Here is a 12,012-nt window from a genome sequence, read left to right on the forward strand (position 1 = left end):
CTTCCACTCAGTTCCTTGTGGAAGAGCGACGCAGGGAAAGTTTATGTTGTTGCATGGTTTGATTACACACTCACTTTGACTTACATGAGCTGTGTGCAGCAGCACCTTTGCTAATAATTCATTCCTGTGCAAATACGGCGACTTGTACTTTTCCAACAGCGTTTTCCAACACTGTCATGAGTGTTTACAAGTATGGTAAAATTATTTTTGTAACTGTTGCATTTTTAAAAATTAAAATGTGGACGGAGCTAAACGCACACTTGCCATTGGTTACTACCCTCGAGTTTCAGCTGTTCTTCCTGAAAAAAGCAAATTTCATAGAAAAAGCTATTTACCAAATTCGGCAGAGCAGAAACATTTAGTACTTTTTTTTATTTATCGATGGCTCAAATCACAGCACAGTGTTTTGTTTCGGGGTTTCTTTTTTGGGGGGGGGGGGATTTATAGAATTTATGTTGCAATGGATGGCCAGTCAAAAAACCAAAAAACAAAAAGAGAGAAAGAAAGAAAAAGAATGACAGGCACTTGACGTCTATAACTGGAAGGAGAACTGAGAATGAAGACAACATATTCATTGTTGAGAAATGCTGCAGAAAGGTTGAGGAAGCTGCAGCAGAGCGCCTTCGCTGACACTCATTCAGGAAGGACAGGTACAGGAAATCTTTAACACTACATGCCATCATGCGCTAATATCTAGTAGATGACATCTGGTTGGCATCTACTAGATATTATTATTATCAGTATTGTTATCATTGGTTGTGATGGTCATCATTTCAGCTTCTGTAACAGGAGAATTTCCCAAATATGGGATAATATTTCTCATCTCATCTAAGACTTGTTTGGTTTTCATAAATACATGCTCATTCTGACTCTAAAGCTCCAAACACTTCTGGTATGTTTCCCTTTTGCATTTTCACTTTGCTGAAATAACTAAGGTGTTTTCCTTAAAAATGAAGAATGATGGCATATGTTGCTCGTAAAACAACATATCAATTAACATCAGTGGGCCTTCGTATGTTTCAGTTACCCATGCTTTTTTTTTACATGATATTTTCATAATTGTCCCACCAAACTATTGTGAAAGGTATACAAAGTGTTCTTCTCTACTTTCACCCTGAGGATGTAATTTTCCACTTCACCTTGACCAATCTATCTTATATGAGCTTGGGATCAGTGAAGCTGTTATTCTATTCAGTTTTTTCTTTGCTTACAAAGTTTTCAACTCATATTAGAAGACTGAAGATGTTTATTGAAATTAGTTATCAGAACTGCAGTGCGTTTCACTACAGCATCATTTTTTATGCCTGAAGATCACAGCCAGTTCGTTTTAGTTTTCAACCTTATCTCTTGTTCAAGGACATTTCCCAGGTTCTGAATCCCATGCCATCTTTACTTCTGAAAAGCTAAACCTGTGAATAGGGCTCATTTTATATGTTTTATTTTTATTTTGTGCCAGGTTTTTGCTTCCTTGTCCCAGTGTTTCTGCACCATGTAGCAGGCATCAAATGGAAATGGGCATATACTTCATTATACAATAAGAATTTCTCACATTGTTTGCTATACAGGGAGTGCAGAATTATTAGGCAAATGAGTATTTTGTCCACATCATCCTCTTCATGCATGTTGTCTTACTCCAAGCTGTATAGGCTCGAAAGCCTACTACCAATTAAGCATATTAGGTGATGTGCATCTCTGTAATGAGAAGGGGTGTGGTCTAATGACATCAACACCCTATATCAGGTGTGCATAATTATTAGGCAACGTCCTTTCCTTTGGCAAAATGGGTCAAAAGAAGGACTTGACAGGCTCAGAAAAGTCAAAAATAGTGAGATATCTTGCAGAGGGATGCAGCAGTCTCAAAATTGCAAAGCTTCTGAAGCGTGATCATCGAACAATCAAGCGTTTCATTCAAAATAGTCAACAGGGTCGCAAGAAGCGTGTGGAAAAACCAAGGCGCAAAATAACTGCCCATGAACTGAGAAAAGTCAAGCGTGCAGCTGCCAAGATGCCACTTGCCACCAGTTTGGCCATATTTCAGAGCTGCAACATCACTGGAGTGCCCAAAAGCACAAGGTGTGCAATACTCAGAGACATGGCCAAGGTAAGAAAGGCTGAAAGACGACCACCACTGAACAAGACACACAAGCTGAAACGTCAAGACTGGGCCAAGAAATATCTCAAGACTGATTTTTCTAAGGTTTTATGGACTGATGAAATGAGAGTGAGTCTTGATGGGCCAGATGGATGGGCCCGTGGCTGGATTGGTAAAGGGCAGAGAGCTCCAGTCCGACTCAGACGCCAGCAAGGTGGAGGTGGAGTACTGGTTTGGGCTGGTATCATCAAAGATGAGCTTGTGGGGCCTTTTCGGGTTGAGGATGGAGTCAAGCTCAACTCCCAGTCCTACTGCCAGTTTCTGGAAGACACCTTCTTCAAGCAGTGGTACAGGAAGAAGTCTGCATCCTTCAAGAAAAACATGATTTTCATGCAGGACAATGCTCCATCACACGCGTCCAAGTACTCCACAGCGTGGCTGGCAAGAAAGGGTATAAAAGAAGAAAAACTAATGACATGGCCACCTTGTTCACCTGATCTGAACCCCATTGAGAACCTGTGGTCCATCATCAAATGTGAGATTTACAAGGAGGGAAAACAGTACACCTCTCTGAACAGTGTCTGGGAGGCTGTGGTTGCTGCTGCACGCAATGTTGATGGTGAACAGATCAAAACACTGACAGAATCCATGGATGGCAGGCTTTTGAGTGTCCTTGCAAAGAAAGGTGGCTATATTGGTCGCTGATTTGTTTTTTTTGTTTTTGAATGTCAGAAATGTATATTTGTGAATGTGGAGATGTTATATTGGTTTCACTGGTAAAAATAAATAATTGAAATGGGTATATATTTGTTTTTTGTTAAGTTGCCTAATAATTATGCACAGTAATAGTCACCTGCACACACAGATATCCCCCTAAAATAGCTAAAACTAAAAACAAACTAAAAACTACTTCCAAAAACATTCAGCTTTGATATTAATGAGTTTTTTGGGTTCATTGAGAACATGGTTGTTGTTCAATAATAACATTATTCCTCAAAAATACAACTTGCCTAATAATTCTGCACTCCCTGTAGTGTATTTGAAATTGTTTTCCCAATCAGTGCATTGTTTTATTTACATTTGACATAGTGTGGTATAAACTCTTCCAGTACAATATCATCACAACAACATTGCATTGGAAAAGTTAGAACAATGACAACAACTGTCTAAAAATCAAATCAAGATTTTATTATGTAAGTTAATAATTAATACTTCATTAAACTCAACAAATTTTACTATTTGTTCCTATCCTGACTTCTTTGAAAAGTGTCATGTCTGCAAATATAATTTTTCTTTGACTTCCGTGGTATTAGAGCAGCTGATTTCAAGGTGTAGAACCTAATACTAACCATTTTAATGCATCTTTTTCCACATCTGCTTCAGGGCAAATATTTGTGGTAGTAAGCTATACCAACTGTTAGAGTTAAATTGTTAAATGTTTGTCATTTTTATGTTTACCATTTGTACAGTGTTTTAACTCTGATGAAAGAAATTCCACTGTCCTTCCCCCCAGATTCTCGAGGTTCTGGTGGGGGGCTGTAATGTTTATTGCAGATACATCCTATCTGGAAGATAGGATGTAGCTTACATCTTCTTTTGATGTAAGCTTCCTGCGTTTACGACCCTTTGGTCAGCAGGAGGTCTGACACACCCACACACACATTCTTACAGAAGTTCACACATATACATAAAATGCTTTGTCTTAGAACCAAGGGGGCGTGGCTTTGTTCTGACGTGTTTTGTGTGAACTGTCTCTCAATAAAAGGTAGCAGGAGGTCAGATCTGGGGGTCATTTTCGTGGTGGACACAGACGAGGCCTCCCTTGCGCAAATAATCGATCGATCGATTGTCCTGATTGTCCTGCAGAGACGTTTTCTGCCAGATACTCGATGGTCGGTTGCGCCGTGTGTCTGGCGACACTCTCGATGGAGGACTTTGAATGACATCCAATTCGGAACCATGATAACAGAGTTCTGGCTGATTGGAGCTGGCTCGGACCTGGCTTATCGCCACAAGGCTGGCCAACATGATAGACAATGGGCAGGGCTGTGAGTACTCAGACTGTGTTTTTTTGGAACACAATATGAATAAGATCTTGGAGAAGCTCATGGCTCTGCAATATAGGTAACATCTTGAAGAAGAACAACAGGAATTGAGAGACCTGGTGACCAGTGACGGACATTAGACCAACTTTAAAATTTGAAGCATTTTGTTCGCACCAACCAAAACAACTACCATCTTCATCTCATGTGGCCTCCCTGGTGCCAGCTGGATGCTCAAGGCAAAAGCTGACAGAATAACAATTCTCTCCCTTAGATAACAAGACTGTGTTGCGATTCTCTTCCCCCTCCTTCAAGGCCACCCGCGTGTCGACTGAAGATTGACTTTTGCTTAACCGGCTGAAGGGACACTTTCTCTCGACTGAACACGGAACACACACACACACAAGCATGTACACTGACACAGACCTACACTCACCCCCTCTAAAGCTTATGTCTTCCATGTTGCGAGATGTGATGATTCATGTGCTGAGGTGTTTTTTTCCTGTTCTCAAAGTCTGGGGGGAGTTCTTTTTTCTCCTCGTCTCTCCTCATGTTGTGCATTTTCCATTGTTATACCTCTCTAACCCATCTTCCCCATGTGATGTTTGTGTAATGTATGTATGGTCTGAAGGGTAAGATGGCACTGGCAAAGGTCGGCAGCTTTAACCCAATTTCCTTCGAGGTCAACCTTCAGGATCAATGAAGTTTTATTGATTGAATGATTCCTGTGGCATTTCATGAATAACAAGCTTCATCTTGCCACAGTGTGACCAGTCATAAAAGCTCAATTTCTGTTCCAGAATTTCAGTAAACTGTAAATAACACTTTTCACTTAACTGGTCTGAAGAGAAAAACAAGTGTGCTCCACTTATAAAGGGTGTAAAGCAACAAAGACTAATTATTAAAGAGCATGGGCAGAAGCTGAGTTTATTCAAATTTTTATTAAGCCATCAAAAACCCAACTTAACATAACACAAGTTGATTAATATACAGCATAAGATGATTTATCATGCAAGTGCATTTTAGTAAGGCTGTATATGCATTCGAATCAAAGGGAAACCACCCTAGAATTTAATCTAATCCTTTATTCAGTTAGGTTCTGTTGCAAAGTAAATAAAAACATTGAATCATTTATTGGCCACCCCTGAGACGCAGGACAAGGTGGAGGGTGGACTCCTTCTGGATGTTGTAGTCAGAGAGGGTGCGGCCATCTTCTAGCTGCTTGCCAGCAAAGATCAGCCTCTGCTGGTCAGGGGGAATGCCTTCCTTGTCCTGGATTTTGGCCTTGACATTCTCAATGGTGTCACTGGGCTCAACCTCCAGGGTGATGGTCTTGCCAGTGAGGGTCTTCACGAAGATCTGCATGCCACCCCTGAGACGCAGGACAAGGTGGAGGGTGGACTCCTTCTGGATGTTGTAGTCAGAGAGGGTGCGGCCATCTTCTAGCTGCTTGCCAGCAAAGATCAGCCTCTGCTGGTCGGGGGGAATGCCCTCCTTATCCTGGATTTTGGCCTTCACGTTTTCAATGGTGTCACTTGGCTCAACCTCCAGGGTGATTGTCTTGCCAGTGAGGGTCTTCACGAAGATCTGCATGCCACCCCTGAGACGCAGGACAAGGTGGAGGGTGGACTCCTTCTGGATGTTGTAGTCAGAGAGGGTGCGGCCATCTTCCAGCTGCTTGCCAGCAAAGATCAGCCTCTGCTGGTCGGGGGGAATGCCCTCCTTATCCTGGATTTTGGCCTTGACATTCTCAATGGTGTCACTGGGCTCAACCTCGAGTGTGATGGTCTTACCAGTGAGGGTTTTCACAAAGATCTGCATGTTTTCTCCTGTGAAAAAGATTCCATATTACCAATAATAAAACATAAGGCGCGCGCGTGCGCACACACACACACACACACACACACACACACACGCGCACACACACACACACACGATATGACTAAGATATTTGATCAGCATGCTGTGAAATAGTACTGTATTTGCAATTATTTCTTCCTTGTAGAAACGCACACCAAAATTGGCTTATGCATACGTTTTCTTTATATACACACTATCAGTCGGTCTACTAGTTATCCTTCCAGCAGGCGCGATAAACAGGACTGAGTCATACACCAGTTTTATAACATACTGGTAGGAAACCGGTGTTTCGCGTACCAGCGCCATTTTAACATAAGCTATTGTTGTTTGCCTCCTTTTTGTCCAGCTGACGTTACACCCTAATGGACGGTAGCCATTTTTATTAGTTAACGTTAGCGTTTTTACGGCATAGTTCATAGAAAGCATCTTGCTTCCAACGTAACATAACGACAGTATTCGTTTTAGAATTGGTATATCAGGTGCTAAACAAGTTACATCTTTACAGTCCCTCTTTATATAGCTGTTGGGTCGCACATTAAAAAAAAATAACTAAATGAAGAACATTTAAAATGTGTTTCACAGATCAGCAGAAAAGCAGTTGATGTCAGAAATCTAACAAAAAACGCATAGTCATACTTACAGCTTGAGTTCACTTACGTTTCCTTGCTCTCAATACACAGACACCACCCTCTAACTGCAGTTGCCAAGGGAAACAGGACTTTTTATACTGGAGAAGCGTCATCGACTGATATTCATCCGCAAATAAAACTAGATCCATGTTCTAGCAGTTTTTATTGTATTAGTATTGTCCAGTGTTTTCTTTTGATAGGGAAAATTTACATTACATTACATTAAACGGACTTTTGTATGTTTGCTTGTTTCAAACTGTAGTAAATGAATCTATTTTTCTGCCCCAATAAAGTGAATAAAATGAATGGCCCTAAAAATAATTCACAACTTTATTGTTTTTGTTATGTTTATCCCGTGTTAATCTTACACTATGTATAGCTATAGCTGCCCTGCCTCAGTGGTCATAATAATAATATGTAGCATGATTAATACAACTACTGCACATGTGCATTTAAAATGATAAACCTAGGTGAACCATATGAATTGATGTATGATTATGCTATGATTAATATCAATTATATATCACCAAACAATAGTCCCCTCGAAGTCCTTTAAGACCCTACAGAGAGAAAATCCCAACAACCAGACGACCCCAGAACCAGGCTCAGAGAGGGGCAGCCATGTACTGCGACCGGTTGGGGGTTACAGTAGGGAGGCAGGACAAAAGCTGTGACAAAAATAATTATGCATTAAATGCAGAGTGCTATATAAACACCGAGTGAAGAGAGGTGAATGAAGAAGAAATGCTCAGTGCATCATGGGAAACTTTCAGCAGCCTGGGCCTGCAGCATAACTAAGGGATGGTTCAGGTTCTCCTGATCCTGTCCTACTTTTTAATTTATATATAAACAACATTTGTGATGTGTCAAAAATGTTACATTTTTGTTTTGTTTGCAGATGACACAATCTTTTTATTATTCTGGAGAAAACTTGAAAAAATTGGCTAAAGTTGAGGTTATTGAAATGAAAAAAAAACTATAAAGAAATGGTTTGATGTAAATAAATTATGGCTGAACTCCGTTTTCTGGGTGTAATAGTGGAACACAAGTTAACATGGAAATCTCATATTGAACATGTTGAAAAAAAGATCGCCAAAACAATTTACATCCTGCGCAATGTAAGATATATATTAGATTACAAGGCAATGCAAATATTATATATTTTTTATATTTTTACCATGAGTTATTGTGTTGAAGTGTGAGGGGATACATATGTGACTAATATAAAAACATTAACCCCTTTAAAATATGCTTTAGTTCACATTTTAATCCAGTAAGTCAGTAATCAACATATAAACATCATCTGTGCAAAGATTTATCCTTCTGAAGTGAAACAGTGAAAAATGACTGCACTTTTAATAAATACATATTCTGGCATTCCGTACTTTGTCCAATTTTGAAAAACTTTGGACACCATATGTGCCATGCAGCAGAATTGATCACCAGCTGCCTTTTATTATCACACTAAACCTTAAAGAAGACTAAATCCTGCATCGGAGTAAGTAGTTCGGATCTCTCCCATATGTTTCATCAGATATTAATAAGTATCAGAAGCGTGCCATCTAGTCTAACCTCCCTGGTACCTGTCCTAGCCTGTGCAACATGGGCTTCCTCCCATCTGTAGGGTTGCAGCGATAACTAGTGCCTGCTTCACCTTTACATGATATCACCCCTTATCCTAAAACTGAGTGACTTCATGTCTGATTTTTGCAAACATAAACTGAGCACAAAAGGTGAGACAGTTTGTGTTTGGTCTTTTTTTTTTTTTTTGCAACTATGCTTCTTGGCAATAAATCTTATACTGCTGGAAACCCTGTTTATGAAATGGTGTATGTGGGTTGTGGCCATGAGAAGTAGGGGCCTCAGTAACATGTTAATGTTAATTTTCTTTACTTATGCTTTTAGCATGTACAGCACTTTGTGAACTCTGGTTTTATGTTAAAGTGCTTTATAAATAAAGGTGGTATGGTATGGTATGTGGAAGAACCTTACACAGCCACAACAGCCTGGCACCTCCTCCTCATGCTGCTCACCAGCTTGGTCACACACCAAGCTGGTGAGATGTACTATGTTAAATTCCAGCTATGTTCCTATCCATAGATAGAACCTCTGGGCATGCCCCAGCACCGCACACAGAAAGTGTTTTGTTTTTCATCTGCATGGCAGGAGGTAGTAACAGCAGACCATAAATTAATGTTGGAGAGAGCATTCATTAATCAGCATATATCTGTAACAGTATCCTCATATAAATTACCATCACTTTGTTTAGCACATTCTAACGATTTGTTAACGTATCCTTTAACCACTTCTGCAAACAACCTGTGCCTGACTTTATCATAATAAATTACATGGTGACAATCAAACAAAGCATATAATTACTAAACCGGGTAGCAGTGGGAGTGGGAGCATGATTTTGGAAGAAATCATAGAATTCTAAGGGGGGGGGGGAAGGGGGGGGGGGGTTTAGCAGCTGTTTTTGTCTCTCTCCCGCTGTTTCCATTTGTTGGTGGCAAATGTTGCTGGACTGAGTGTGTGATGCAACATTTCCAGCAGTGCTTGCAGTTGTAAAAATACTATATGCACTGCTAGATTATTATATTATGACTGTTACTGTTTTAGGAGTAATAGATTATTATTATTTTTACTCATGTTTTTTGTTTCCAGATTAAAACTAAATAAAGAAAATGTTGGTTGGGAATATATTGTCACGTTGAGGCTAAAAATCTATGTTAACCTCCATCGCCCTTTAAAAAAAATCAAAATGCTCTCATTTTGTCTCTCTATGCTTTAAGATCTGCATTAGAGTATAATATTTTAACTAAAATTCTTGAAACTTAAAATATTGCTTCATTTTGTCATCTCCATGATTCTGCAATCACTGGAATTTATTCTGTTTATACCATGTCTTTAAATCATTCACAATATCAATAGTGTCTCCCATCCAGAGCAACATCTGGAAATTTGACATTTCAAATCTAGACGTGCCGCTCCCTCTGGTGGTAACTGCACTACATTCAGCCACAGACCTTTACTGAGTTTACAGAAAATGCTGCACTCATGAAGAACTGATCTACAGGGAGTGCAGAATTATTAGGCAAGTTGTATTTTTGAGGAATAATTTTATTATTGAATAACAACCATGTTCTCAATGAACCCAAAAAACTCATCAATATCAAAGCTGAATGTTTTTGGAAGTAGTTTTTAGTTTGTTTTTAGTTTTAGCTATTTTAGGGGGATATCTGTGTGTGCAGGTGACTATTACTGTGCATAATTATTAGGCAACTTAACAAAAAACAAATATATACCCATTTCAATTATTTATTTTTACCAGTGAAACCAATATAACATCTCCACATTCACAAATATACATTTCTGACATTCAAAAAACAAATCAGCGACCAATATAGCCACCTTTCTTTGCAAGGACACTCAAAAGCCTGCCATCCATGGATTCTGTCAGTGTTTTGATCTGTTCACCATCAACATTGCGTGCAGCAGCAACCACAGCCTCCCAGACACTGTTCAGAGAGGTGTACTGTTTTCCCTCCTTGTAAATCTCACATTTGATGATGGACCACAGGTTCTCAATGGGGTTCAGATCAGGTGAACAAGGTGGCCATGTCATTAGTTTTTCTTCTTTTATACCCTTTCTTGCCAGCCACACTGTGGAGTACTTGGACGCGTGTGATGGAGCATTGTCCTGCATGAAAATCATGTTTTTCTTGAAGGATGCAGACTTCTTCCTGTACCACTGCTTGAAGAAGGTGTCTTCCAGAAACTGGCAGTAGGACTGGGAGTTGAGCTTGACTCCATCCTCAACCCGAAAAGGCCCCACAAGCTCATCTTTGATGATACCAGCCCAAACCAGTACTCCACCTCCACCTTGCTGGCGTCTGAGTCGGACTGGAGCTCTCTGCCCTTTACCAATCCAGCCACGGGCCCATCCATCTGGCCCATCAAGACTCACTCTCATTTCATCAGTCCATAAAACCTTAGAAAAATCAGTCTTGAGATATTTCTTGGCCCAGTCTTGACGTTTCAGCTTGTGTGTCTTGTTCAGTGGTGGTCGTCTTTCAGCCTTTCTTACCTTGGCCATGTCTCTGAGTATTGCACACCTTGTGCTTTTGGGCACTCCAGTGATGTTGCAGCTCTGAAATATGGCCAAACTGGTGGCAAGTGGCATCTTGGCGGCTGCACACTTGACTTTTCTCAGTTCATGGGCAGTTATTTTGCGCCTTGGTTTTTCCACACGCTTCTTGCGACCCTGTTGACTATTTTGAATGAAACGCTTGATTGTTCGATGATCACGCTTCAGAAGCTTTGCAATTTTGAGACTGCTGCATCCCTCTGCAAGATATCTCACTATTTTTGACTTTTCTGAGCCTGTCAAGTCCTTCTTTTGACCCATTTTGCCAAAGGAAAGGACATTGCCTAATAATTATGCACACCTGATATAGGGTGTTGATGTCATTAGACCACACCCCTTCTCATTACAGAGATGCACATCACCTAATATGCTTAATTGGTAGTAGGCTTTTGAGCCTATACAGCTTGGAGTAAGACAACATGTATGAAGAGGATGATGTGGACAAAATACTCATTTGCCTAATAATTCTGCACTCCCTGTATATCCTACTATGTAAACAAAGTAACACAATGCCCTTTCAAATAAATATGCTAACAGTAGACTAAGCTTTCATTTTTCTATCATTAACTTAACTATAAATTAGCATAAATAAATATCAGAGGCCTAATTAACCTTTTAAGCCCCAAAGGGCTTTCTGAGCTTCCTGCTCAACAATGACATGCACCAAATAGATGGAGTATTTCTCTGCAATTACAAACTCTGTGTAAACAGTCGTGGTATCGAAATAAGGTTAACACTTGTGATATTTAATCAACTGACTGTTGTTTTGGGATAAACTTATTTGTGTTTTTAATTGACATATTTCAAAATATTATTACTATATTTAATAGCATAGTAAAATCAAAAGTACCCCATGGCTGAGTGTGTGACATTGTCTCTTAGAAGTACCCCCCCTCACTCACACACACTCTGGTAATATTTACATTTCAGTATCTTCTAAACTTCAGATTATTTTTGTATCTTGCAATGTATACTTAAATGCTTTGTATCATTTTATGCTTTGTCTCATTCCTTTTTCTGTTGTGTGGATAGCTGAGACCTGTTTCAATCTGCAGGTACTGCTTGCCTTTCAGTTTCATTTGTAAATTGTTATTTAAAGTAAATGTGCATTTAAATATTTCGTTAATCATTTACTTAGAATTTTTAAAAGATACCAGGAGTCATTAACAACACACAAGTAACTGCTTTGTAGTTGGTGTGATACTTTATTTAGAAATGTTAATCGACTGTCTGATCACAGCA

At 39.7% G+C, this 12,012-nt stretch overlaps 1 protein-coding gene across 2 annotated transcripts; it reads right to left on the reverse strand.

The window, feature by feature from the left end:
- Positions 1–5,055: 5,055 nt before the first annotated feature.
- On the reverse strand, positions 5,056–6,763 carry LOC120723335 (polyubiquitin-B). 2 transcript variants are annotated; one of them, XM_040014741.1, is made up of 2 exons: positions 6,652–6,763; positions 5,056–5,963 (listed from the first exon to the last, which is right to left on the reverse strand). In XM_040014741.1, the coding sequence occupies exons 1-2, from the start codon at positions 6,734–6,736 to the stop codon at positions 5,266–5,268; spliced, it is 783 nt and encodes a 260-aa protein (XP_039870675.1). In that variant the 5' UTR covers positions 6,737–6,763; the 3' UTR covers positions 5,056–5,265. The 2 variants fall into 2 exon arrangements, with proteins under 2 accessions (XP_039870675.1, XP_039870676.1); XM_040014742.1 differs by having other exon boundaries at positions 6,635–6,747.
- Between the last annotated feature and the right edge of the window lie 5,249 nt (positions 6,764–12,012).

This window comes from Simochromis diagramma, unplaced genomic scaffold, assembly GCF_900408965.1.
Source record: "Simochromis diagramma unplaced genomic scaffold, fSimDia1.1 OVJJ01000676.1, whole genome shotgun sequence".
NCBI classification, from domain to species: Eukaryota; Metazoa; Chordata; class Actinopteri; order Cichliformes; family Cichlidae; genus Simochromis; species Simochromis diagramma.

What these genes read in the sequence shown, in the direction of transcription:
- LOC120723335 (XM_040014741.1), bottom strand. Translation starts at nt 6,736, where the DNA reads ATGACGCTTCTCCAGTATAAAAAGTCCTGTTTCCCTTGGCAACTGCAG. An exon ending in TGTATTGAGAGCAAGGAAAC is followed by an intron (nt 5,964 to 6,651) that starts GTAAGTGAACTC and finishes TCTTTTTCACAG; the next exon opens with GAGAAAACATGCAGATCTTT.